Source organism: Cydia splendana, chromosome 20, assembly GCF_910591565.1.
Source record: "Cydia splendana chromosome 20, ilCydSple1.2, whole genome shotgun sequence".
NCBI classification, from domain to species: domain Eukaryota; kingdom Metazoa; phylum Arthropoda; class Insecta; order Lepidoptera; family Tortricidae; genus Cydia; species Cydia splendana.
This window is the reverse complement of record NC_085979.1, coordinates 1413069-1437425: the sequence shown is the minus strand read 5'-3', so window position 1 is coordinate 1437425 and position 24357 is coordinate 1413069. Positions and strand designations below refer to the sequence as shown.

At 43.1% G+C, this 24357-nt stretch overlaps 1 protein-coding gene across 1 annotated transcript; it reads right to left on the bottom strand.

Moving 5' to 3' along the window:
- Window positions 1–21300: 21300 nt before the first annotated feature.
- On the bottom strand, window positions 21301–24077 carry LOC134800598 (gastrula zinc finger protein XlCGF26.1-like). The gene is made up of 3 exons (XM_063773083.1): window positions 23786–24077; window positions 23125–23213; window positions 21301–22698 (listed from the first exon to the last, which is right to left on the bottom strand). The coding sequence occupies exons 1-3, from the start codon at window positions 24075–24077 to the stop codon at window positions 21301–21303; spliced, it is 1779 nt and encodes a 592-aa protein (XP_063629153.1).
- Window positions 24078–24357: the final 280 nt, after the last annotated feature.

Sequence of the window (24357 nt, the reverse complement as noted above, 5' to 3'; positions counted from 1 at the left end):
AGTTCAGCCTTACGAAGTCATGAAAGGACACATACTGGCGAGAAGCCTTATCAGTGTAGCCAATGTGATTACAAATGCAGTCACAAGTCAGACTTACAAAGACACCTGATGATACATACCGGGACAAAGCCATTTCAGTGTAGCCACTGTGATTACAAATGCAGTCAGAAGTCAAACTTACAACGACACCTGATGATACATACTGGGGTGAAGCCATTTCAGTGTAGCCACTGTGATTACAAATGCAGTCAGAAGTCACACTTAGAACAACACCTGATGATGCATACTGGGGTGAAGGCATTTCAGTGTAGCCACTGTGATTACAAATCCAGTCGGAAGTCAAACTTACAACAACACCTGATGATGCATATTGGGGCGAAGCCATTTCAGTGTAGCCACTGTGATTACAAATGCAGTCGGAAGTCAAACTTACAACGACACCTGATGATGCATATTGGGGCGAAGCCATTTCAGTGTAGCCACTGTGATTACAAATGCAATAATAAATCAAACTTACAAAATCACCTGATGAAACATACTGACTAAAAGCCGTTTATTTGTTTCCACTGCAACTACAAGAGTGGATGTAAATACGCTTTACAAAGACATCTGAGAAGGAAACATCCTGGCAAAAACCCCTAGTTCCGCAAGTGACGGGAAATATGATCCGCTAGTTACCGGTAGAGCATGTGTCGTCGGGTGTGGGCTGTGTGATGTGTGTGTCGTGGTTCCCTTGCACGCGCGTGCACGATGTGTTCCCGGTGTCGTGCCGGCGTGTGTCGCGCAGGACGAGCGAGTGCCGTGTGTCGCGGCGAGAGGCTTCTTAAGGTTGCGTTTTCACCAGAGATGTGCGCTAAGCAGAGAAATGTGTTTTTAAGAACCAACAGAATCACTTCATTTGTTTTCCACGCTCAGCGTGTAGTGATTCTATTGGTTCTTAACAAACACATCCCTCGCTACGCAATCGCATCCTCACACATCTCTGGTGGAAACACAGCCTTACACAACTACAAGATATATGAAAAACTATAACCTGTTTGCGGATAATGTGTCAACACTCAATACATACGAAGTTTTTGTTATTCTGTTTAATATTTTGCTTACACCGGCCGAAAAGATCAATTAGTAGTTCTGAATTTTTGACACTACACCACACATTTTCAAATGAATAAAAATGTTGGTGATGTACATTGTTTTACTTTTCATTTCTGTAGTGTTAATGAGTGTACTATCATAGGAGGAACATGGTCGGGCTAAGCTAACTCTGCACCGTGTTTGATACTCTTTCGCATTTATAATATTAAGTATGGATTGTCTCAACAATGACTGCCTACCTACCTCCTCCTCCTCGCGTCGGTTTCCTCAATGCTGAGGGTCGTGACCATCTCGTCGAAATAGTTTTGTGTGGACCACTCGGCGCCACCACTTCTATCTGCTGCCTCGTGAAGAGCGTCGTGTACGGTGGTGTCGAGGGTGGTGCGAACCTGGTCAGTCCAACGTATCGGGCTTCTGCCCCTAGGTCTGTTTCCTTCCACTTTGCTAGTGACCACTAATTTTTCGAGATTATCGCTGCTTTTCCTGGCTATGTGTCCGAAGTACTCCAGAATCCTTCGCAGGCAGGTGGTAGAAAGCCTCGTCTGGATCTTGAGCTCCTGAAGAATCGATACGTTGGTGCGATGTGACATCTCAAAAGCATCAATGCGGTCACGGTCGGCTTTCTTTAAGGTCCACGTCTCTACCAAACCTACCTACCAAAATGTTTTAATTTATCTTTATATCTAGTTAGCATGTTTTTGCTGCAATAAGGACGTACAGGGGATATTATATCTATCCTTTCGCCAAACACTTTCCGCTATGTTGAATGTTAAGAAGGACAGGGAGACAACATACAGCTTTCTCTATCATTCTCAGCAGAAAGTGTCCTGAAAAAGGGTAAATGTAATAATCCCGCTATGACCGCGAACCACTTCGTTAGATCAATTGTCTTTTTCCCTCTATCGTTTAAATGATACAAGAGCGACAGAGAAGCAAATAGACGAACGAACTATTGAAGAGGTTGGCGGTAGGCGCCACTGTAACTACCATCCTGACCAGCTAGACGTTAATACTAGACGAGAGAGTCCTTTTTATTACGCGCGGACGCGCGAGGCGCGGACCGACGATTTTGCTGCCATAATGCGCAAGCGGTGCGCCTCCCTGCTAGCCCGAGTTCGCTGCAGCACCAACGGGCTCCTGAGCGCGTTCGCGGACCGCTGGGATTCCGCGCTGATACGGAGATGGACACAGCTCCATGTATCGCGCTCCACGTAGGTAGGTTATAAGTTTTATTTGTTAAATTTTATTTATGTTGTTTTGCACTAACACTAAATTTAAGTAGTATAGACTTGTTACTAACATAATATGGGACTAGTCCTGAAATAAATATTATTCATTCATTCATTCATTCATTACTAAAGTATTATTACTTAGGGGGGGTGGTGTCCTCGCGTCCACAGGAATTACCTTCTACTACCCTGTACGTGCCCCCTGGGTGGTGCTAAACGAGTGACAACGCCGAGTATCAGGCGGCGGATATGATAACCTGACCCCCGAAAGGGACGGCTTCAGTGGCCGTGAGGTTTAAATAGCCTCAGAAATACTGACACGGAAAGGAACGGGAAACTACCGTGATTACAAATCCCAAGAAAGCCATCATGAGTTTAATTAGATCATTGAGTGTACTGTCATGCGACCCGACTGACCATCGGCGCCAGGATGGTTCCGGGTCTCCTGGTGTGAAATTGGCGACCGGCTGCAAGGGAGTGCGTCCGCAGGCTTCTTGCAGAAAATGGACTACTGACGGACCCCTACCATCACATGGGAGCACACTCACCATCAAGCAACAAACCCTCAAAATTGGAACCTGGAATGTACGGGGAATCTCCAGGCCCGGGAAAACAGACGAGGTTGAGAGAATGATGCAGAAGTATGGCCTGGAAGTACTAGGACTAAGCGAAACTCACGTTAAGGAGTCTGGCCACTACATAACTACAAAAACTAGAGTCGCTCGCGCGCATTCAGGCGATTCGGGTGCGTTGCGAACCGCTAGCCGCTGCAATATGGCAGACATCGTGAAGTGTAACAATTGTAACATAGTAGTGAACGAACTATTGACCTTTATGGTCAATAAACTCAGTGTTATGGACGACGAAAGCATGTGCCGAATCTGTGTTGAATTTTTTACTACGCTTGACATCAAAACTGCCAAGGACCTGCTGTTTCAATCAGTGCCGGCACGCAAACGAAAAATAATAAGAAGGAAAGAGGGACAGGAACGCCGTGATATAGACGACATACTGGACTTACTCAAAATTACCGATCCGGAAACTATTCCCATATTTGTTGCCCGTGATTTGAAGAAATTGCCCCCTATTGATTTCGATTCGGTGGATGTGTCATCACTTTTGAAGGATATAGTGACACTCAAAAATGAGTTACGAATTATTAAGTCGCAATATGCCACCATGGAGTACTTGGAAACCTTCAACAAGAATCAAAAAGAGTCACCGCCAGTTCTGAAAAAGAATATCGACCTTTGTTATCGGGACGTTGGCATTTCAAATATCACGGTAAGACGTGGTGCTTACTTGGATAGCGGGCCAATAGGATTGGCGCATATCGACATGTCAGCGCTGAGCCAATCAACCGACGATCAGAACAAAACAATTCTGTCTCCCTCAAACTCGAATGGCCATGCTATTTCGCCATCGCCGCCGTCACCGATACAACGAATGGGTGATTCGGCTATCATCGTAAACAACGCCGCTGCGCCTGCGCACTCACTGAGTGCACCGCCCCGCCCCTCTCCACCGTGCCCGCTGCAGCCCACTGCGAGCACCGGAGCGCAAACCGGTAAACAACAAGCCGTTAGCAACAGCGCCGCCGGCCGTGCGTTAACAGAAAAACAGACAGACATGACTAGCGTACCTACCGAAGGTATCAATAAAACGACGATCACATCGAGTACGAACAGAATGTCATTTTCGGATATGGCAAAACAGGGTGAATGGAAAACGGTCGAGCGCCGGAAGAAATCCTCTGCGAGCAATCGGTTTCTCGGTAAATCCGGAATCGCGGCAACTGACGTCAGCTGCAAGTTTAGAGCAGCAGAAACATGGATACCGATACTGATTACAAACGTTCATAAGGAAACACTACAGTCGGATATCGTCGATTATATACGCGAGAAAACAGCTGTCATTGTCAACATGGAACAAATTACTATGAGGGACAGTAGGAAGTTACATAATGCCTACAAATGTTATGTACCTAGATCCAAAGTGGATTTGTTTCTTAACGAAACATTGTGGCCTAAGGACATTATATTTCGACGTTTTGTGCCGTCTAAACATAAACATTATTCGAGCGCCTCGCCATTAAGTACCAGTGCTACGAATGTCGCTACGTGTGCTACGCGAGCTACAGCTGCTACGTCCGAGTATAACAAACTAAATTTAAATGAATAAGAGTGTTAATAATATAGTTTTGTGTTCATTTAACTGTCGTAGTTTAAAACGTTCCATAGATGACATCAGACGAATATGCTCTTTTGCGGATGTGATAGCCATACAGGAGACATGGCTTTTGCCACATGACCTATCATTTTTGAATAGTATAAGCGACGAGTTTGCCAGCACCGGTACGTCAGCTGTGAATACGTCGGAAGGAATGCTCCGAGGGAGGCCCTATGGAGGGACTGCGCTTTTGTGGCGAAAGAAAACGTTTCCGTGTGTCTCTGTAATTTTGTGCGATAACGCTAGAATCAGTGCTATTAAGATATCTTCCGGGAATAAAGATATATTCGTATTTAGTGCGTATATGCCGACCAACTGTGTCGATAATTTACCTGAATTCGTGCAATGTATTAGTGTAATGAATGCTATAGTTAGGGAAAGCGGCATTGAAACTGTATATATGTTAGGGGACTATAATGCGCATCCCGGTGAGTTATTTAGTGACGAATTGTTAAGTTTCTGTGCCGAGCAAGGTTGGATTTGTGCCGATTTAGCTAAACTTAACATTGAATCTGACACATTTACGTACCTCAGTGACTCACACGGAAGTAAACGCTGGTTAGACCATTGCATAACTACTGCCGCGGGATGGAACTCGATAGTTGATGTTTTTGTTGATTGTGGCGTTTATTGCTCTGACCATTTTCCTCTAGTCATTAAGTGTAATCTAAATATAGTGGTACCTAAATTGTGTAATGTGAATTTGCCACCGCAACATAAACAAATAGTTTGGGGTGACAGGACGCCATGTGAAATTGATAAATACACCGATAAATGTAACGAGTTGTTAAAATCTATCGAGTTTCCTGCCGAACTTCGAGACTGTTGTGGCAAGTATTGTACAAACAATTCACTTCACATTAATATTCTTGATGACATGTATCTAAATATTATAAATGCATTGAGTGAGGCGTCTGTATACAGTAAAGACATTGCAGGTGGTACTGGAAAGAGAAAGATTGTAGGATGGAATAAGCATGTCAGTGGGGCCCACAGGGAGGCCAGACTTCACTTTCAAAACTGGATGTTATGTGGTAAACCGAATGCGGGTCATGTTTTCGCCGCGATGCGTACTAGTCGCAAAGTCTTTAAATCAAGGCTGCGTTGGGTCCAAAATCACCAAGATCAAATAAAGATGGACATGCTCGCGGCCCATCATAAAAAGTGTGACTTTCGTAACTTCTGGAAACTTACGAAGAAAATGGAAGTGAAGACTGGACTCCCAGTTAGTGTCAACGGCATTTCAGACACCAAGGGTATCGCTGACGTGTTTAAGAACCATTTTAATAATAAGGCGCCATCTGTTGTAGGGTTAGAAGGGTTGCGGGTGCCTGACGATGAGGTAGGGAGTGACTTGCAGATACGTTATAGTGCAAAAGATATAACTAAAACATTGCGGGATATGAAAAGGGGAAAGTCTCCCGGTCACGACTGCCTAAGCGTCGAGCACCTGCAATTTGGTGGCCCTCACTTGCCTAGAATCCTAGCAATGTTTTTTAATCTGTGCATCGGACACTCATATTTACCTAAGCATATGACGAAAACCATAGTGGTACCTATTGTTAAAAACAAAACTGGCGATATATCTGATGTGACAAATTACAGACCTATTTCTCTGGCAACAATCGTAGCCAGAGTACTTGACAGCCTACTTAACGTGGAATTGGACAAATGCTTGCGCTTACACGACGCGCAGTTCGGCTTCCGAGCCGGCCTGTCGACTGAAAGTGCGATCATTTGTCTAAAGAACACTGTTGAGTACTATACTCGGCGTAATACACCTATTTATGCGTGTTTTCTAGATCTCTCTAAGGCATTTGACCTTGTAAATTACGATTTACTTTGGCAAAAGCTTGACGAGACAAACTTTCCTAGGGAGTTAACACGCATATTTAATCTGTATGTTAACGAGCTTATCGGTGGGCTCAGCAGCACGCATGTCGGATGCCACGTGAACAGGGTAGCATTCAACAACATCAGCTATGCAGATGACATGGTGCTGTTGAGCCCATCGGTTGGCGGACTGCGAACCCTAATCAATATTTGTGAGTCATATGCTTTAAAACATAATTTAAAATATAATGTGTCGAAAAGCGAATACATGGTTTTCAAGGCGGGAACCAAGTGCCCATCTCATGTCCCACCCATTCGCCTGAATGGAGAGCAGCTTAGGAGGGTCAATTCGTTTAAGTACCTTGGGCACTTGGTAACCGATGACTTACGCGACGATGCGGATATCGAGAGGGAGCGGAGGGCTCTGGCGATCAGAGCCAACATGATAGCTCGCAGGTTCAGTCGGTGTACAGCGCAAGTTAAAATTACGCTATTCCGTGCGTACTGTACATCGCTGTATACCTGCAGCTCATGGTCGAAATACACGCAGCGCTCGATCAATAAATTACGGGTGCAATACAATGACGCTTTCAGGGTGCTGTTGCGACTGCCGCGGCATTGCAGCGCGTCTGGCATGTTCGCGGATGCGCACGTTGACGGTTTTCATGCGACGCAGCGCAGGCGCTGCGCCGCGACGCTCCGCAGAGTCCGCGACAGCCGCCACAGCCTCCTGAGCGTAGTAGCGGGGAGGTGGGACAGTGGCCTAGTCAGGCACTGGTCCTCTCTTCACTTAGGTTTAGGTACTAATATAGTTGTTTATTAAGTATGTTCTTATACTATGTTAAATTAAATTAGGCACCTGCCGCGATAGCAGAGGACGCTGGTTCGATTCCAGCCTGGGGCACTGGAGGCCTTGGTCACTTTTTCTTAGTATATGACATTTATTTCAGTTTATAATTTATATAGTAGTGTTTCTACTTGATAAAAACAAATTAAAATATTTTCTGAAAAATAATTTAATTTGTTCAAATACTTCATAGTATTGATTGGCAGCGCCATCTCTCTCGCTAGCTCGGTATCATCATGAGAATGATCCAGATAGAAGGTTCGAACCATACTGTTCTACCTTAGAGATGGCCAGGGGGCGCCACAAGCCTTCAGTAGGAAGTGCATATACTTGGAAAATTTGACTAATGTCGCTGTGGCCCGGTGGCCGAGTGGTTCAGGCACCTGCCGCGATAGCAGAGGACGCTGGTTCGATTCCAGCCTGGGGCACTGGAGGCCTTGGTCACTTTTTCTTAGTATATGACATTTATTTCAGTTTATAAGTATGTTCTTGTTACTAACACACTATGGACACTTATTAGTCTGAAATAAATACTTTTTTTTTTTTTTTTTTTTTTTTATAACTTCTAACGGGTCACTGATGATCAACGCGGGTAGCCCTGAGAATAGCTTCAGTGGAGTTGGCTTTCTGGTATCAAGGAGACTACGCAGCATGGTCATCGGATATGCCACTGTCAGTGACCGAATAGTTTCCTTGAAGCTGTCGGCTCGCCCATCGCCAATATACTTAGTACAGATATATGCACCGACATCTAACTCATCCGAAGATGTAATCACTGAATTTTATGGCGAACTGGAAAAAGTATATCAAGACATCCCGAGCAAAATGATTCCTGTTGTTCTGGGAGATTTTAATGCGAAGATCGGTGACACGACAAGGGACGATGACCTTAGAGAGATTGTTGGGAAGTTCGGGTTAGGGGTTCGAAACGAACGAGGTCAAATGTTGCTGGACTTCTGTGCTGAAAATGGCCTCTCGATCATGAACACCTGGTACCAGCAGCATCCACGCCGAATGTACACCTGGCAATCACCTAGCGGTCACCGCAACCAAATCGACTTCGTGCTTATTAGCAAGAGATGGAAATCTTCCATACTTTCAGCCAAAACGCGTCCCGGTGCGGACTGTGGAAGCGACCACCAACTATTGGAGGCCACTTTTAGGGTCCGGCTGAAGGCAATAAAACAAACTAAGGCAAAGAAGGTCATAAAGCTTGCTAAGTGCGAGGAACGCCCGTTTCAAGATCTTATGCGGCAGAATTTCAGCCAAGTGCAACTGGATCCATTTGACTCCGCGGAAGCTACATGGCAACAGCTTAAGAGCGTCGTTATCAAAACAGCTGAAGCGATAACCACACGTACTGCGCACAGCAGACCTAAGTCTCACTGGATGAACGACGAAACCTGGACAACCATAGAGCTAAGGAATAGTATAAAAGCCCGAGGTCTGGACTCTAATATAGACCGCGAACACTACGCTCAACTTCATGCCAGTGTGCAGCGTCAATGTAGAAAAGACCGCAATGACTACATAGACGGCATATGCAGCGATCTGGAAAGGCATGCAAATACCGCTCATACTAAGGACATGTTTCAGAAGGTAAAAATGCTTGCCAAGGAATTCAAATCCAAAACATGGACTATAGAGGACGAAAAGGGAAATATTATTATGGATAGGGACCTTGTACTTGAGAGATGGAGAGAATACTGCCAACAGCTTTACTCTGCAACCGAGCACGATAATGTACGGGAGAGGCTTGACTACAATTGTAGAGAGCCCGACATACTCCTCTGCGAGGTCGAAAATGCGGTTCTCAAACTAAAAGAAAGAGCTAGCGGCGGCGATCGGGTTACAGCGCAGCTTATTAAGCTGATTGGAGATGAAGGCATCCAAATACTACACGCTGTCTGCCAGAAAGTCTGGCGCACGGGCCAGTGGCCTGAAGATTGGGCAGATTCCACTGTCGTCCCTCTTCATAAGAAAGGCTCTACCCGTAAATGTGAGAACTACCGAACTATCTCTCTTATCTCCCATGCTGGTAAAGTTCTATTGCACATACTGAACAAGCGCCTGGAATACTATATAAGTGGACAAATAGCAATAGAGCAAGCGGGCTTTGTCAAGGGAAGAGGCACAAGGGAGCAGATCTTAAATATCAGGCAGTTAATTCAGAAGGCCAGAGAATTCAACATACCCATGGCCCTATGCTTCATCGATTACGCCAAAGCGTTTGATTGCATAGACTGGCAGAAGATGTTTGATGTCCTAAAGGATATGGGTATTCCTGAACATCTGTCTTTTTTGGTGCAAAACCTATACCTCGACGGCAAATCTCGTGTCCGGCTGGAAGACATGGAGTCCAATCCCTTTAAATCCGGGCGAGGCGTTAGACAGGGTTGCATACTATCCCCGCAATTATTTAACTTGGTCGGCGAACACATAATGCGCAGAGTGCTGGAAAGTTGGCAGGGTGGTATCCGTGTTGGTGGTCACCTAATCAGTAACTTGCGATTCGCCGATGACACGACCATAATAGGCGCCAATGAGACAGAACTCGCCACATTTCTGAACAGGGTCGAATTATTCAGTGCGCAATACGGCCTCCATATCAACCGGAAGAAGACAAAGCTGATGTTCATCGACAGAGCTGGGCAGATGCAGAGGACGGGGGAACTGCGTGACCTGGACTTGGTGGAAGACTTTGTCTACTTGGGCTCGCAGATATCCAGTAACGGAGATTGCATGAAGGAGGTCATAAGAAGGTCACAAATCGCAAAAGCAGCAGTGAAGCGCTTGGAGAAGATTTGGAGAAACAGGAATATATACCGCCACACGAAAGTCCGACTTATGCGCACCCTTATCTTCTCCATATTCCTCTACGCCTCTGAGACATGGGTATGGAAGCCACGTGTGAGAGCAAAAATAGACGCATTCGAGATGTGGTGCTGGCGCAAAATGTTGGGCATATCCTGGACGCAACGCCGCACCAACGCGTCTATTCTCGAAGAGCTACATATTACCACCCGGCTTTCAACTACATGCTTCCAGAGAATGTTGACCTTCTTTGGCCATGTGGCCCGCCAAGACCCGTCCAGCTTTGAAAAGCTCGTTCTGGTTGGGTGCGTCGAAGGGAGAAGGAGTAGAGGCAGGGCTCCAGCTCGGTGGTCTGATGCCATACGCGACGCTACGGGCGTCAACATCCAGGGGTCAATACAGCTGGCCCAAGACAGGGGGGTTTGGAGAGCGGTGGTGAAGAACTGCACTCCTGATGGTCACGACCCTCAGCCTTGAGGAATCGACTAAGAAGAAGAAGATTATTACTTACTCAGTGCGGGGTCACGTACCGGCCGCTCTCGAGGCGCCGAGTCGGTGTAGCGCAGCGGTAAGTATTGTGTATCTACATGTTCTGGAAGTGTAAGAGCGCCTACACGTGTGCCGTATTGTAGAGTCAGCTGCATCACCATCAAAAGCTCCCTCTTTTTTAATAGCTTCACAAAAATATATGTATAACAATAAGACTGCATCTTTGACACGAATCTTAGAGCATTTGGTAACTCCAACTTGGGACCATTTCTTATTGTGCTGCTGATAAGCGATCTGCCTGTCGAAGTGCATCACTGCACTGTGCTAATGTTCGCTGATGATGTGAAATTGATTAAACCGATCCAAAGCCAAAGGGATTGCGAAGAGCTGCAACGGGACATAGAGGCGGTCTATCGTTGGAGTGTTGAAAATGAACTCTATTTCAATGCAAGTAAATGCGAAATGATGTCTTTCACCCGGTCCCATACACCTCAAATATTTCGTTACAATATTGGCGGCGCCGACATATCACGCTCGGAACAGGTACGGGATTTAGGAGTTCTCTTTGACCCAAATATAACGTTTCGCGAACATGTCCAGGCCGTGGCTAAGACTGCGTACAGAAGACTGGGGTTCGTTCTGCGCAATTCAGCGCCCCTGACTGTGGAAGCCACACGCGTGTTATATGCGGCACTCGTGCGCAGCATTCTCGAAAAGAATGCAGTGGTGTGGAGTCCGCATGAAAGCAAATATATGTATACTTATGCTGGAGCAAGTCCAAAAGTCGTATTTTAGGGCATTATACAAAAAAATACACACCTATTATCCGTATATGTACCCTACTCTAGGGGAGTAAGGGGGAACGGAACCAAGATCTTATCCGACCCTAATGTCAACCTCACCTGCACGCGCCGGATGGCGGCGGAGTGGCGTGTTACTGCTCCGTGGTGCTCCCTGCTAGAAAACAGACGAGGCTCTGGCGACCGAGGAAATGGCGGTATAACCATAAACCTGACCGGGCAACCGATCGGAAGAGGCTACAGCGGCCTTGGAGTCCAAATAACTCCAAAAATGTCTGGTGCAGAAGGCAAGGGGAAACCACTGCACTATTGTTCCCACGATAGCCACGTATGAATAGACAACGAAAGAGACAAATTCTGAAGCCATGCGACCCGCCTAGCAACCGGCGCTGCACTGCGTCCGGGGCAGGCAGTGTGAAATGTGCTACCGGCCATGTGTTTGTAGGCAACCAGGCATCACATGGACACAATGTTACTGGAAATCCAGTCGTTAAACTTAGAAGAGCCATAAAAATTGGAAACTGGAATGTACGAGGAATACTTCAGCCCGGTAAAATGGACATTGCAGAACATGAACTCGCACGTTATGGCATTGATATCTGTGGCCTAAGTGAAACACATCTGAAAGGCAATGGGCATTTTGAAACTATACACAACATTGTGTACTTCTCTGGTCACGATACAAAAAGTATAAATGGAGTAGCAATTGTAATACCAAAAAACATTAGCAACTGCGTAATGGGATATAAGTCTTATAGTGACAGAATCATATCGATTAAAATAAGATCTAATCCGGTGAACCTGAACATCATACAAGTATATGCACCTACTTGTGCCGCTGATGATGATGAGGTCGAGAGTTTCTACCGCATCTTAGAAATTGCTATGAATGAGACACCTAATAGAGAACTACTTTTGGTATCAGGTGATTTCAACGCAAAAATAGGATCAACTTCAGCAGATGATGAACTGCGGGAGGTCGTGGGAAGATATGGCCTTGGGCAACGAAATGAGCGTGGCGTAAGACTTATACAGTTTGCTGCGGATAATGGTCTTACCATAACAAACAGCATGTTCAAACATCATCACAGGCGACTTTACACGTGGGTTTCACCGGATGGGAATTACCGGAATCAAATAGACTATATATTGATCAGATCCAGATGGAAGTCTTCAATTAAAAACACCGTAACTCGGCCGGGAGCGGATTGTGGCACAGACCACCAGTTGCTAGTGACAGAAGTAAAACTTAAACTAAAAACCGCGAGAACCACTACGAAACGCCCTCGAATAAGGGTCGATGACCGCGAAAAATTCTCTAAAAGGATAGAAGAACTGAGATGCAACTGGGCTGAGCTGAATTTTGATCAATATACAGTAGAAGAAACCTGGTCTCAAGCCAAATCGATTATAATAGATTCTGCGAAATCTGCAGAACGACCGAAAGATGCGACACAAAAACGCCAACGCTGGATGACGAATGAGACTCTCGCTATAATTGAAGAAAGACGTGTTTTAAAAGCTATTGGGGCTAGTACCACACAGCAGAATAATCTAAGCTCCCGCATTCAAGCTGCGTGCCGTCGTGATAAAAATATGTTTCTTCAAAATATATGCACAGAAATACAGAGACACGGCGAGAAGCACGAAACCAAAGACCTTCACAAGAAGATCCGTGAAATTACTAAAAAGTTTAGCTCTAAAACATGGACTATCGAAAACGCAGAAGGAAGGGTCGTTACAGAGCTGGAAAATATTCTGGAGGTCTGGAAGGATTACTGCCAGTCGCTCTTTTCTGACCCCAACTCGCACAACTATGTCTCTACCAATCCAGAAGAGCAAGACCTGGAACCTCATATAATAAGGGAGGTTAAAGCTGCAATCAACCATCTAAAGGAAGGGAAGGCAGTTGGAAACGACTGTATTCCAATTGAAACAATCAAGTGCTGCGGAGATTTTGGCGTAGACATATTTCACACTATATGTAACAAGATCTGGAGGGGCGGGCTGTGGCCAAAGGAATGGACACACTCTGTGTTTATACCATTACATAAAAAAGGGACAAAATCTACGACAAAATGCAGTAACTATCGTCTTATAGCACTCATACCCCATGCTAGCAAAATTTTACTCCAAATAGTGAACGAAAGGTTGAAGGCTTATATTCAGAAGGAAATAGCACCAGAACAGGCCGGGTTCGTTAAGGGCAAAGGTACACGAGAACAGATCCTAATCGTGAGACAGATAATAGAGAAAGCAAAGGAATTTAACAGACCGACTTTTATATGCTTTGTTGATTTCCAAAAGGCATTTGATTCTGTTAGATGGCCACAATTGTGGAAGACCCTCATGGAAATGGGAGTACCGAAGCACTTGGTGCATATCCTCAGGTCCCTTTACGAGTATGGCTCTGCTTCAGTCAGAGTGGATAATGTCACTTCCCAACCTCTACATCCTTCGGCAGGAGTAAGGCAAGGTTGCATTTTGTCGCCTCTTCTGTTCAATATTTACACGGAACACATTATGAGAATAGCTCTGGAAGAGTGGACAGACGGTATTCCTATTGGCGGCAAAAACATTTCAAATCTCCGATACGCCGATGATACTACATTAATAGCAACGAGTAAAGAGAACATTGCGGAACTATTAAACCGTGTTGAACGCACCAGCCTCCAGTTTGGCCTTAAAATAAACCGGCAAAAAACAAAAATGATGATTGTCGATCGAAATCAAAACAATGCTCCAGATATAACCGAGATTGCAAATTGTGAAGTCGTACAGTCTTACATTTACTTAGGATCACTTGTAACTAATTCTGGAGGCTCTGCGGATGAAATTAAAAGACGAATTGCTATTACAAGATCTGCCATGGAGAAGTTGAAGAGGATATGGCAGGACAGAAATATCACCAAAGCCACCAAAGTCCAATTAGTGCGGTCTCTCGTATTCCCTATATTACTGTATGGTGCTGAGACATGGACAGTGAAGGAGCGAGAGAGACAAAGAATCGACGCACTCGAAATGTGGTGTTGGAGACGAATGCTGCGAGTATCTTGGACACAACACCGTACAAACGTCTCCATACTTGAAGAACTTAAGGTGAAAGAGAGGCTCTCAGCTACGGTCAGAGCGCGTATCCTCAGATACTTCGGACATGTGACGCGACGTGGAGAGCAGGCCATGGAGAGACTTGTTGTCCAGGGACGGGTCAATGGCTGTAGATCAAGAGGACGTTCCCCAATGCGTTGGACGGATCAGATAAAAGCCCTTACCAACACCCCACTTAACACATGTGCCAGAGAAGCATCTGCCAGGGAGAACTGGCGTAGAATCGTTCGTCGTTCAACGTGACCACGACTGCTCTGTCAAGAGTAATTCGACGGAGAAGTACCCTACTCTGTTTCTTCAGGGACATCTAGGGTACGACTCGCTCCAGTTACGGAGGTTGCTCTCTTTGGCGAAATTCACGATCGGCGTTATTAGAAACTCAATAGATAGCGTAGCCCTTGTCGAGGCCTTCATGCGATTATTTGTGCCTAACCAGTACACTCTTGGGCGGCGTCACCCGCTGCTGGCGGAGGGCAGCGCGCGCACGCGAGCGCACGCGCAGGCGCCGGTCGCCCGCGCGCAAGCTCTGCTCAACTCCGTGCTCGAGGCACACCCGGAGTGTGATTTGTTTGTGAGTGCAATTGGACGACTGATGATTGAGTGTAAGAGAGTGATAGAGCGAGAGATGCCTGTAAATAGTATTATATAATGTTGTTAGGTAAATACTTGTGTACCCTATGTATAAGTATATTACTGTCTCCCAATTTGTGCCGCTGTGGCTTTAGCTGTTAAGGTACAATTGTCAACTTAAATAATAAACAACAACAACAACAACTGAAGACGTCATGGTCATGGCTGTCATTTTTTGTACGAAACTGTCTGCCGATTTTTGCGGGGAAGAGGACGTCAAATGTACCTATTGCTATTTCTACATGATCTGTAAAAATAACCATATCAGTCCATACAAAAGTTTGTACAATTGTGCACGGTTTTCGGCATAGGCGTAAGCTCTTAAAGGCGACTTCAGTTATTAAATGCTCTAAGACACGAACTGTAGAGATTAATCTCTATTTGGAAAAGTATTCCTGGTGGCAGATACTTAAGACGCGTTGTTCCATCCGCTACTATTGAAGCTGACTGTACTTTTCCCTTAACTTTACTTAAATAATGTAAAACCGCATATCTGCTAACGTGGGGGAGAGTGGAGGCGCCATCAATATTAAATGCTTCAAGTCAGCGCGGGCCAGTACACGCGGCGAGCAGGTGCGCTGCTGCGAGCCCGCGGTGTGCTCCCATCCTTCATCAGGATATTGAGTGGACATATCAGGGCAACAAAGGTGTAAGTCGGACTCGCGTGTACGGGCTTTTCTGTTGTTTATATGTAAAGAACTAATGTCGTGAGTTTTAATTTTAGGATTAGTAGTTTCGGAGAAGAGGTGGGGGGATGTAAAAATGTATATTCTCAGACCTACTTAACGCACAGATTTTCAACTAAGTCTGTAGTTTCGTAGCAGTGGCTGAAACAGAGGGACAGACAGACACGAGTGATCCTGAGGGTTCCGTAGTCAACTATTAGGCACCCTAGTAGTTTCGCTATGCCCGTCTGTCCGTCCGCGGCTTTGCTCCATGATCGTTAGTGCCAGAAAGCTGCAATTAGGCATTGACATATAAATCAGTCATGCCGACATACTTAGTGGTAAAATAGTAAACTAAAAAAAAATCGCCTACACGTAAACCTCCCTAGATATAAAGTGGGGATCGTTTGTTTTTCGCTTTATCCTTATGATGTGGGATGTCATTGGATAGGTATTTCAAAATAAATAAGTAATAAGTAGTAAAATAGAATAATTATTTTTATTGGAGGATACGAGTACACATCAATTAATTTTAGTAATTATACTAATTGTAGTGGAATACAAAGTCACTCCTTATATTTTCTAACAACAAAGCAGCCTCAAGCCGCTGTGACCATCGATTTGTAATCATCATCATCATCTCAGCCATAAGACGTCCACTGCTGAACATAGGCCTCCCCCATGGACCTCCACACGTACCGGTTGGAAGCGACCCGCATCCAGCGTCCTCCGGCGACCTTAACAAGATCGTCTGTCCATCTTGTGTGTGGATGTCCTACGCTGCGCCTGCTAGTCCGTGGTCTCCACTCGCCTTTGGTCCGTTTTAATAACTATGGTTTTCGTAACTGGCTGCCAAAGAAGATTTATTTTTCCTGTTTCATAATTAATTATCAAACAAGAATTCACTTTCTGCTTTCGTAATCGAGTATTTTTTCTTCGTTCGTAATTAATTATCAAAACGTATTACTTTTTCTTTTTTCATAAGTAATTGGACATTTTCGTGTGATACACTTAGTACCTTTTCGTGTAAAACGACACAAAATAACTACCGGGCACTGCGTTGAGATTATTGCTCCATTTATGTATTAGATTAGACTAAGAAGAATTATTACGAAGTGAAAATTATATTTTTTGTTAAAGGAAGTTAGGTCATATTTTTCTTTTATTTTACTGTTACTAAGGGTACTCTGTTTTAACAAGCTTTTGTTTCTATACAAATCTAGAAAATTAAAGTAGATGATTTACAATATTCGTATTTTTATTTTCTCTAATTTACTGTAGGGATATCTATGTAGGTACTTTTATTGTATCTAAGTTTTTTGTAATCAAAATTGGTACAGAAAGAGCCTGGATGTTGCTCTCTTCTCTTTTGTAGTCAATTTACCCAGTCAGTCACTCACAGGGTAAATTGGCAACAAAAGGGGAACTTAACTTCCAAAAAATATATCGAAGTTAATAACGAAACTCGATTACTAAAAGAGTAATAAATTCTTGTTTGATAACTAATTACGAAGCAGCGAAAAGTAATTCATATTTCGTAGCCAATCCAGGCGAAAACAGAAAAAAAATCTTATTTCATAACCAGTTACGAAACTCGATTACGAAACCAGAAAGTAAATTCTTGTTTGATAATTAATTATGAAATAGGAAAAATTAATCTTCTTTGGCAGCCAGTTACGAAAACCATAGTTATGAAAACGGACCAAAGGCTTCTTGCTGTGCAACTTTTTCTTATTTAACTGTATGTTATTTTATGTCTTTTTAACAAGCTTTTATTAGGTCGACCTGTATGTAACTATGTAATGGAATCTAAGGTAACTAATTTAACCATCTTCCAAGGATCGTAGCGTCATGAAAATTGGCAGCTGTATGTAGTTCTGATGACAATACAATAATATGGTACTGTCGAACTGGTGGCCATAGGAACTCTGTGATGAAACAACGCAACCTAATTGTGTTAGGGGTTTTTAGAATTGTCTCGATGAGTATTAGTTGTCTGTCGTAAGAAAAGTACAGTCAGCGATAAAAGCTTGTACCAAAAATGACATTTTTGCCAAAAACTTATTTCTTCTTGTCTGTTACCTTCCGTGGTCTCTCACTTGAAAGTCTCATCGGAAGATCAGCGCTGGAAGCCACCAGCAACATGCTGCGATGAGGCCATTTCCTGGCTCTTTAATCTTATTCTGTGTTTTCTTTTATATTATGTAATGTCTCGTTTGTTTGTGCTTACGAATAAAATAATTCTAATTCTCATATGTACATAAGTCCCGAGGAAGTCGCGGTGGTGTCTGTAGTTTGAAGCCACATGTCTCACCACTTCGCTCGCAGCGCTCACTCACTACTCTACCTTGCGAATGTAACTACCATACTTCACCACTTTAATTTTTAGGTATATATTTTTTCTAAAACATGTTTAAATTGACTGACGTAAAAGCAGTGATGTCAGGTTTAACTTTCCGATTTAAGAAAGAAAGAAATACATTATACATTCCTTTAACACAATTTGTATAACTTTCGATAAATACTATAATAAAACTATTACACCAAAATTACACTAAACAGTATTCCCACGGCATAGCGCTGATTTTCAGGGGGGACCTAACTTAAAACTTAACTCAAACAAATTAAAAATAAACTAATTTAGGTCAAAATGTGGCATACCCTATAACCCGACCGTTCCCTATAAGGCTTCTCTCCCGCGTGTATCATCCGGCGTCCTCGCAGGTGCTGTTGTACTGCAGGCCGCTCTTGTAGTCGCTGTTGCTACGTTTTTAAGCTTCGGCCCAGTATGCGTCTTCTGGTGACATCGTTGGGTTGATTTATCACAATGACTACTTAGACTTACATTTGAAAGGCTTTTCTCCAGTATGAGTCCTCTGGTGATTTTTTAAACGTGATTTCAGACTGCATTTATAATTACAGTGGCTACACTGAAAAGGCTTCTCGCCAGTATGTGACATTTCGTGGTGTCGTAAGCTTGAACTGTGACTGCCAAGGGCCCAACGTTTTCTGTTCTCTTTCACGGCGCAGCAACTAGTATCATTTCTCTCTCCTCGATCTTTTAAAAATGCCGTTTGTCAAAAAGGGACAACCATACTGTTGACAAGATGAACTTCAAATCAAGTGTTGCCTTTCTTGATGCGCCCAGGTTGTATATGTGTGCGTAAAAGCGTATATGTGTGCTCTTTTAGGGATGTGAAAAGTCGATTTTAATCATGTTATATATCGATAGACATTACACAGCGGAACGAAATAGAGATTAATTGAAGCTTCAATATCTTCGTTAAACATAAACATAATTGAAATGCTAATGGATAATGAATATATTATAATATAATAATATAATTCAATTATTGCGGAACACCTATTTTAGGAGGTATTCATGTATTTTAATTAAATATCCGAACTTTCCCTTGGTTCCCTGCTGGGGCGTGACTATAAAATTGTGATCTGATAACCACAATAAAGAATAAAAGCGTTTTTGTTCATTTTAGGTATCGTTAAGCCTTTGAAGTAAAATTAAAATTGCAAGAAATGTCGATAGTTTATCGATATGACTTTATCGACATGGCTACAGCAAGGTGGGCCACATTGTTAATCGTACACTAAACAAAAGTGGCAACAGTGACAGCTCGCTGAGACACCGTCTCTATATATTATAAGTCTATGGTGACTGCACTTGTAGTCACAATGTCTGCATTTGTAAGGCTGTTCTCCAGTGTGTGTCCTATCGTGTATTTTTAAATGTGATTTCTGACTGCATTTATAGTCACAGTGGCTACACTGAAAAGGCTTCTCTCCAGTATGTGACATCTGGTGTATTTTTAAATGTGATTTCTGACTGCATTTATAATCACAGTGGCTACACTCAAAAGGCTTCTCGCCAGTATGTGTCTTTTCGTGGTATCGTAAGTTTGAACTCTGACTGCACTTGTAGTCACAGTGGCTACACTGAAAAGGCTTCTCTCCAGTATGTGACATCTGGTGTATTTTTAAATATGATTTCTTACTGCATTTGTAATCACAGTGGCTGCATTTGTAAGGCTGTTCTCCAGTGTGTGTCCTCTCGTGTATTTTTAAATATGATTTCTTACTGCATTTATAGTCACAGTGGCTACACTGAAAAGGCTTCTCGCCAGTATGTGACATTTCGTGGTGTCGTAAGCTTGAACTGTGACTGCACTTGTAGTCACAATGTCTGCATTTGTAAGGCTGTTCTCCAGTGTGTGTCCTATCGTGTATTTTTAAATGTGATTTCTGACTGCATTTATAGTCACAGTGGCTACACTGAAAAGGCTTCTCTCCAGTATGTGACATCTGGTGTATTTTTAAATATGATTTCTTACTGCATTTGTAATCACAGTGGCTACACTGAAACCTAAAAAAATCACGAGTCATGCCGGGGCTGCTGAGGAACTTGTTACCATCCACCACAGCGGTACAGCTCGGTGGGAGAAATTAAATAGGTACAATAAAAACAACATACTACATTAGTTTGATATTATATTAAAAACATGTTCAACTTGTTATTCTGCATACAGTCCAGTGTCGTCTGTCGGAGCCCCTCGGCTAGCGAGCAGCCTCTCGCCGCGACACACGGCACTCGCTCGTCCTGCGCGACACACGCCGGCACGACACCGGGAACACATCGTGCACGCGCGTGCAAGGGAACCACGACACACACATCACACAGCCCACACCCGACACGTGCTCCACCTGTAACTAGCGGATCACATTCCTCACTATTTGTTGAACTACACTAAAGTTTTTTAAATAAAATGTTATGTTCTTAGGTGATTCTGTAACGCATTCTTATGTCGACTCGTGGACTTGCACTGGGTTGCATAAAGCTTGTAATCAGTGAGTACTCTCTAAAGTTCTAAAGACTAACAATAAGTAAGTATTTTTTCTACTATAGACTACATTAATACCGCTTCTCTCCTGAATGTATTTTGATGATTGCGCAAGTCTACAGAAAAGAAATAAAGAAAAGAAAATATAGTGACATCGTTACATGTCGTTAGTAAATTTACAGTTAAAGTATTATACTCCTAATTAACACATCATTACCTATTTGTGTAATTAACATCAACATTGATATAGGTATAGATATTACATTTAGTAGATATATTGATTGATTGTTCAGTAATGGGTGGTGTGAGGAAGGAGTACTCTGCCGCTGTCCGCGAGCTGCGGGCAGGGCGAGCTGACTTTGTTGCTAACTCTTTGCTATTGTTGTGCGCACAATATTGCCACTTGTTGTGCGCACAATATTGCCACTATTTCTGCGTACAATATTGCCACTTGTGCGTACAATATTGCCACTTGTTGGATTAATAAAGATGGAAGTGTTAGTATGCTAAATTGTCGAAAGCACTCGCGAGCAGAGACATCGTCGGTTTTGGAATATAAATACCCTATGCCGGTACAGTCTGATGACACTTGTAATTTATTTATTTATTAAGAAATTTAAATCAGACAGCAAGGCCTACCTTACAGACTAACATACATATGTATTTTATAAACTTTAAACTATCAAATCCATCGCAAATGCCACATTGTTATGGTTTCGCCACAGTATGCTTCGACTGGTGTCTTTTAAAACATGATTTCCATCTACATTTGTAGTCGCAATCGCTACATTTAAATGGCTTCGCCCCAGTATGTGTCATCAGGTGTTGTTGTAAGCTTGATCTCTGACTGCATTTGTAATCACAGTGGCTACACTGAAATGGCTTTGCCCCAATATGTTTCATCAGGTGATTTTGTAAGTTTGACTTCCGACTGCATTTGTAATCACAGTGGCTACACTGAAATGGCTTCGCCCCAGTATGTATCATCAGGTGAGATTGTAAATCTGACTTCTGACTGCATTTGTAATCACAGTGGCTACACTGAAATGGCTTCTCCCCGGTATGTATCATCAGGTGTCTTTGTAAGTGTGACCTTTGTCTGCATTTGTAATCACAGTGGCTACACTGAAATGGCTTCGCCCCAGTATGTATCGTCAGATGTTGTTGTAAGTTTGACTTCTGACTGCATTTGTAATCACAGTGGCTACACTGAAATGGCTTCGCTCCAGTATGTATCGTCAGGTGTTGTTGTAAGTTTGACTTCTGACTGCATTTGTAATCACAGTGACTACACAGAAAAGGCTTCTCGCCAGTATGTGTCCGTTCATGTCTGCGTAAGCTTGACCTATCACTGCACTTGTGATCGCATTGGCTACACTGAAAAGGCTTCTCCCCTCCAGTATGTATGCTTTGGTGTCTTTGTAAGGTTGATTTCTGAATGCACTTGTAATCACAGCGGCTACATTGAAATGGCTTCACCCCAGTATGTAACATCAGGTGTTTTTGTAAGTATGATTTCTGATTGCATTTGTAATCACAGTGGCTACAATGAAATGGCTTCGCCCCAGTATGTAACATCAGGTGATTTTGTAAGTTTGATTTCTGGCTGGATTTGTAATCACAGTAGCTACACTGAAATGGCTTCGCCCCAGTATGTATCATCAGGTGTTTTTGTAAGTATGATTTCAGATTGCATTTGTAATCACAGTGGCTACACTGAATAGGCTTCTCGCCAGTATGTGTCCTTTCATGTCTTCGTAAGTCTGAACTATTACTACACTTGTAGTCGCAATTACTACATTTGTAAGGCTTTTCTCCAGTGTGCATCCTCCGGTGTCTTTTTAAGTTTGATTTCTCAGTGCATTTGTAATCACAGTGGCTACACTGAAATGGCTTTACCCCAGTATGTATCATCAGGTGTTTTTGTAAGTGTGATTTATGACTGCATTTATAATTACAATGACTACACTGAAAAGGTTTCTCGCCAGTATGTGTCCTTTCGTGTCTTCGTAAGTCTGAACTTTTATTGCACTTGAAGTCGCAATGAGTACATTTGTAAGGCTGTTTTCCAGTGAGTATTCTCTGGTGTCTCCGAATGTGTGTCTTCTGGTGACGTCGCAGGTTTGGTTCAACACTGCATTTAAAATCACAGTCGCTACATTTAAAAGGTTTTCCAGCAATGTGTTTTGTTTGCTGTTTATTGAAATTACTTTTACACGATTTTGTGTAACTACAGTGATTTGAATTAAAATTATTCTCCAAAGAGTGACTCTTTAAATGAGTCTCCAAACTTTTCTTAGAACTTGTTGTATACTCACATTCAGCACACATGAAATTTGTAACACCGTGTTCGCTTTTCTCGTGTTCTTTTACAAGCAATTCAGTGCGAAACGTAGAACTACAAAAATCACAAGTAAATAGTTTTTGACCGGTCGACAAGTGTGTGTTTTGTATGTGATTCCTTAAAATATATTTGTTTTCGAAATGCTTGCCACTGTGTCCGCAGGCATATGGTTTGGCTCCACTGTGAACAGTCGCGTTGCCGCGGAGGCGCTCGAGCACCACGGAACAAGCCATCGCGAGCTGTTCCCTGGCGCGGGCGGCGCTGCCGTCCGAACACACTGGAACACAAATTAACAAAACAATTTACACTAATTATACCACTTACAATGACTTTAACATACATACATTGATAGGTAGGTGAAATCCGCATGAAAATCCGTTCAGGCCACAGATTATATAATATGTTCAGGGGCAGATTCGATCGAAATTCAAAAATCGTCTCCCAGTAGGTTTCGAGTTTATCGCGAACATACATACATCGTCAAATAACCAAAACTAATTTTTTAATTATTAAATGTGCATGTCTTTAAACAGTCCTCAAAATAGATCCAAAGAACCTAAGTTGTATGGGAGTAAATAATTGAAATAACATTGCATTGTATTCCAAATATTATCAGTTCAAACACACGTAGTAGTTGGTCAAACATCACCATATAATTTTAAACAGTCGTCAGTTTACAATCTCGCTAGTAAAATTATAAACTGATGGTAGGAAGATTACAAACTAACCTAACCTATGTAAGATTGTAAAATATTAACGGGTGCACAATCTTACCATATTAATAGTAAATAGCTCAGCTTCTTGGGCTGCAGGTGCAAAACTATTATTATTTTTAAATCATAAACTGACCTTGTATTTGGAGCACTTTAGGACGATGCCACTCCTCGGGGCCCAGCACGAGCTCGTCCTTGACCACATGATCAACATACAGTCCGGCCTGCGCGGCCGCCGCGCTCACTCCTCGCAGCACGCTGTCCTCACACTCCTGCTCCTCCTTCACACACACCTCTCCGGGCTCCGTCTTCACACACACCACCTCTGGCTGCTCAACATGTGCTGTCTCTAGAGACATGTTGTGCACTATAGCTGTAGTTACTGGTACTGGCAACACCTGCAATGCAAGATCAATCAGCAAGACCATTCGTTTAGCACCCCTGATTTGAAATATATAGTAGTATACCCTATAATGGACACGGAACCAGTAATGGGACAAAAAAAAACAATTCCTCTAAAATAAGTATATAAAAGTAGTTTATAAACACTGGATATATTTTTATCATAAATAAGAGTCCTAGAGCTGATTATGTTTGAATTTTTATTAAATTCGGTTATTTTTTAAGAAATGTGCGTCAACCCAAAAGTTGTCGTGCCACTGAAAAAAAATATCACTAAAAATTCTTAACAACTTCGCTAAGAGAGGT

What these genes read in the sequence shown, in the direction of transcription:
- LOC134800598 (XM_063773083.1), bottom strand. Translation starts at nt 24,077, where the DNA reads ATGGTCTTGCTGATTGATCTTGCATTGCAGGTGTTGCCAGTACCAGTA. An exon ending in TAAAGTGCTCCAAATACAAG is followed by an intron (nt 23,214 to 23,785) that starts GTCAGTTTATGA and finishes TTTGTGTTCCAG; the next exon opens with TGTGTTCGGACGGCAGCGCC. An exon ending in GCCTCCGCGGCAACGCGACT is followed by an intron (nt 22,699 to 23,124) that starts GTTCACAGTGGA and finishes CGACGTCACCAG; the next exon opens with AAGACACACATTCGGAGACA.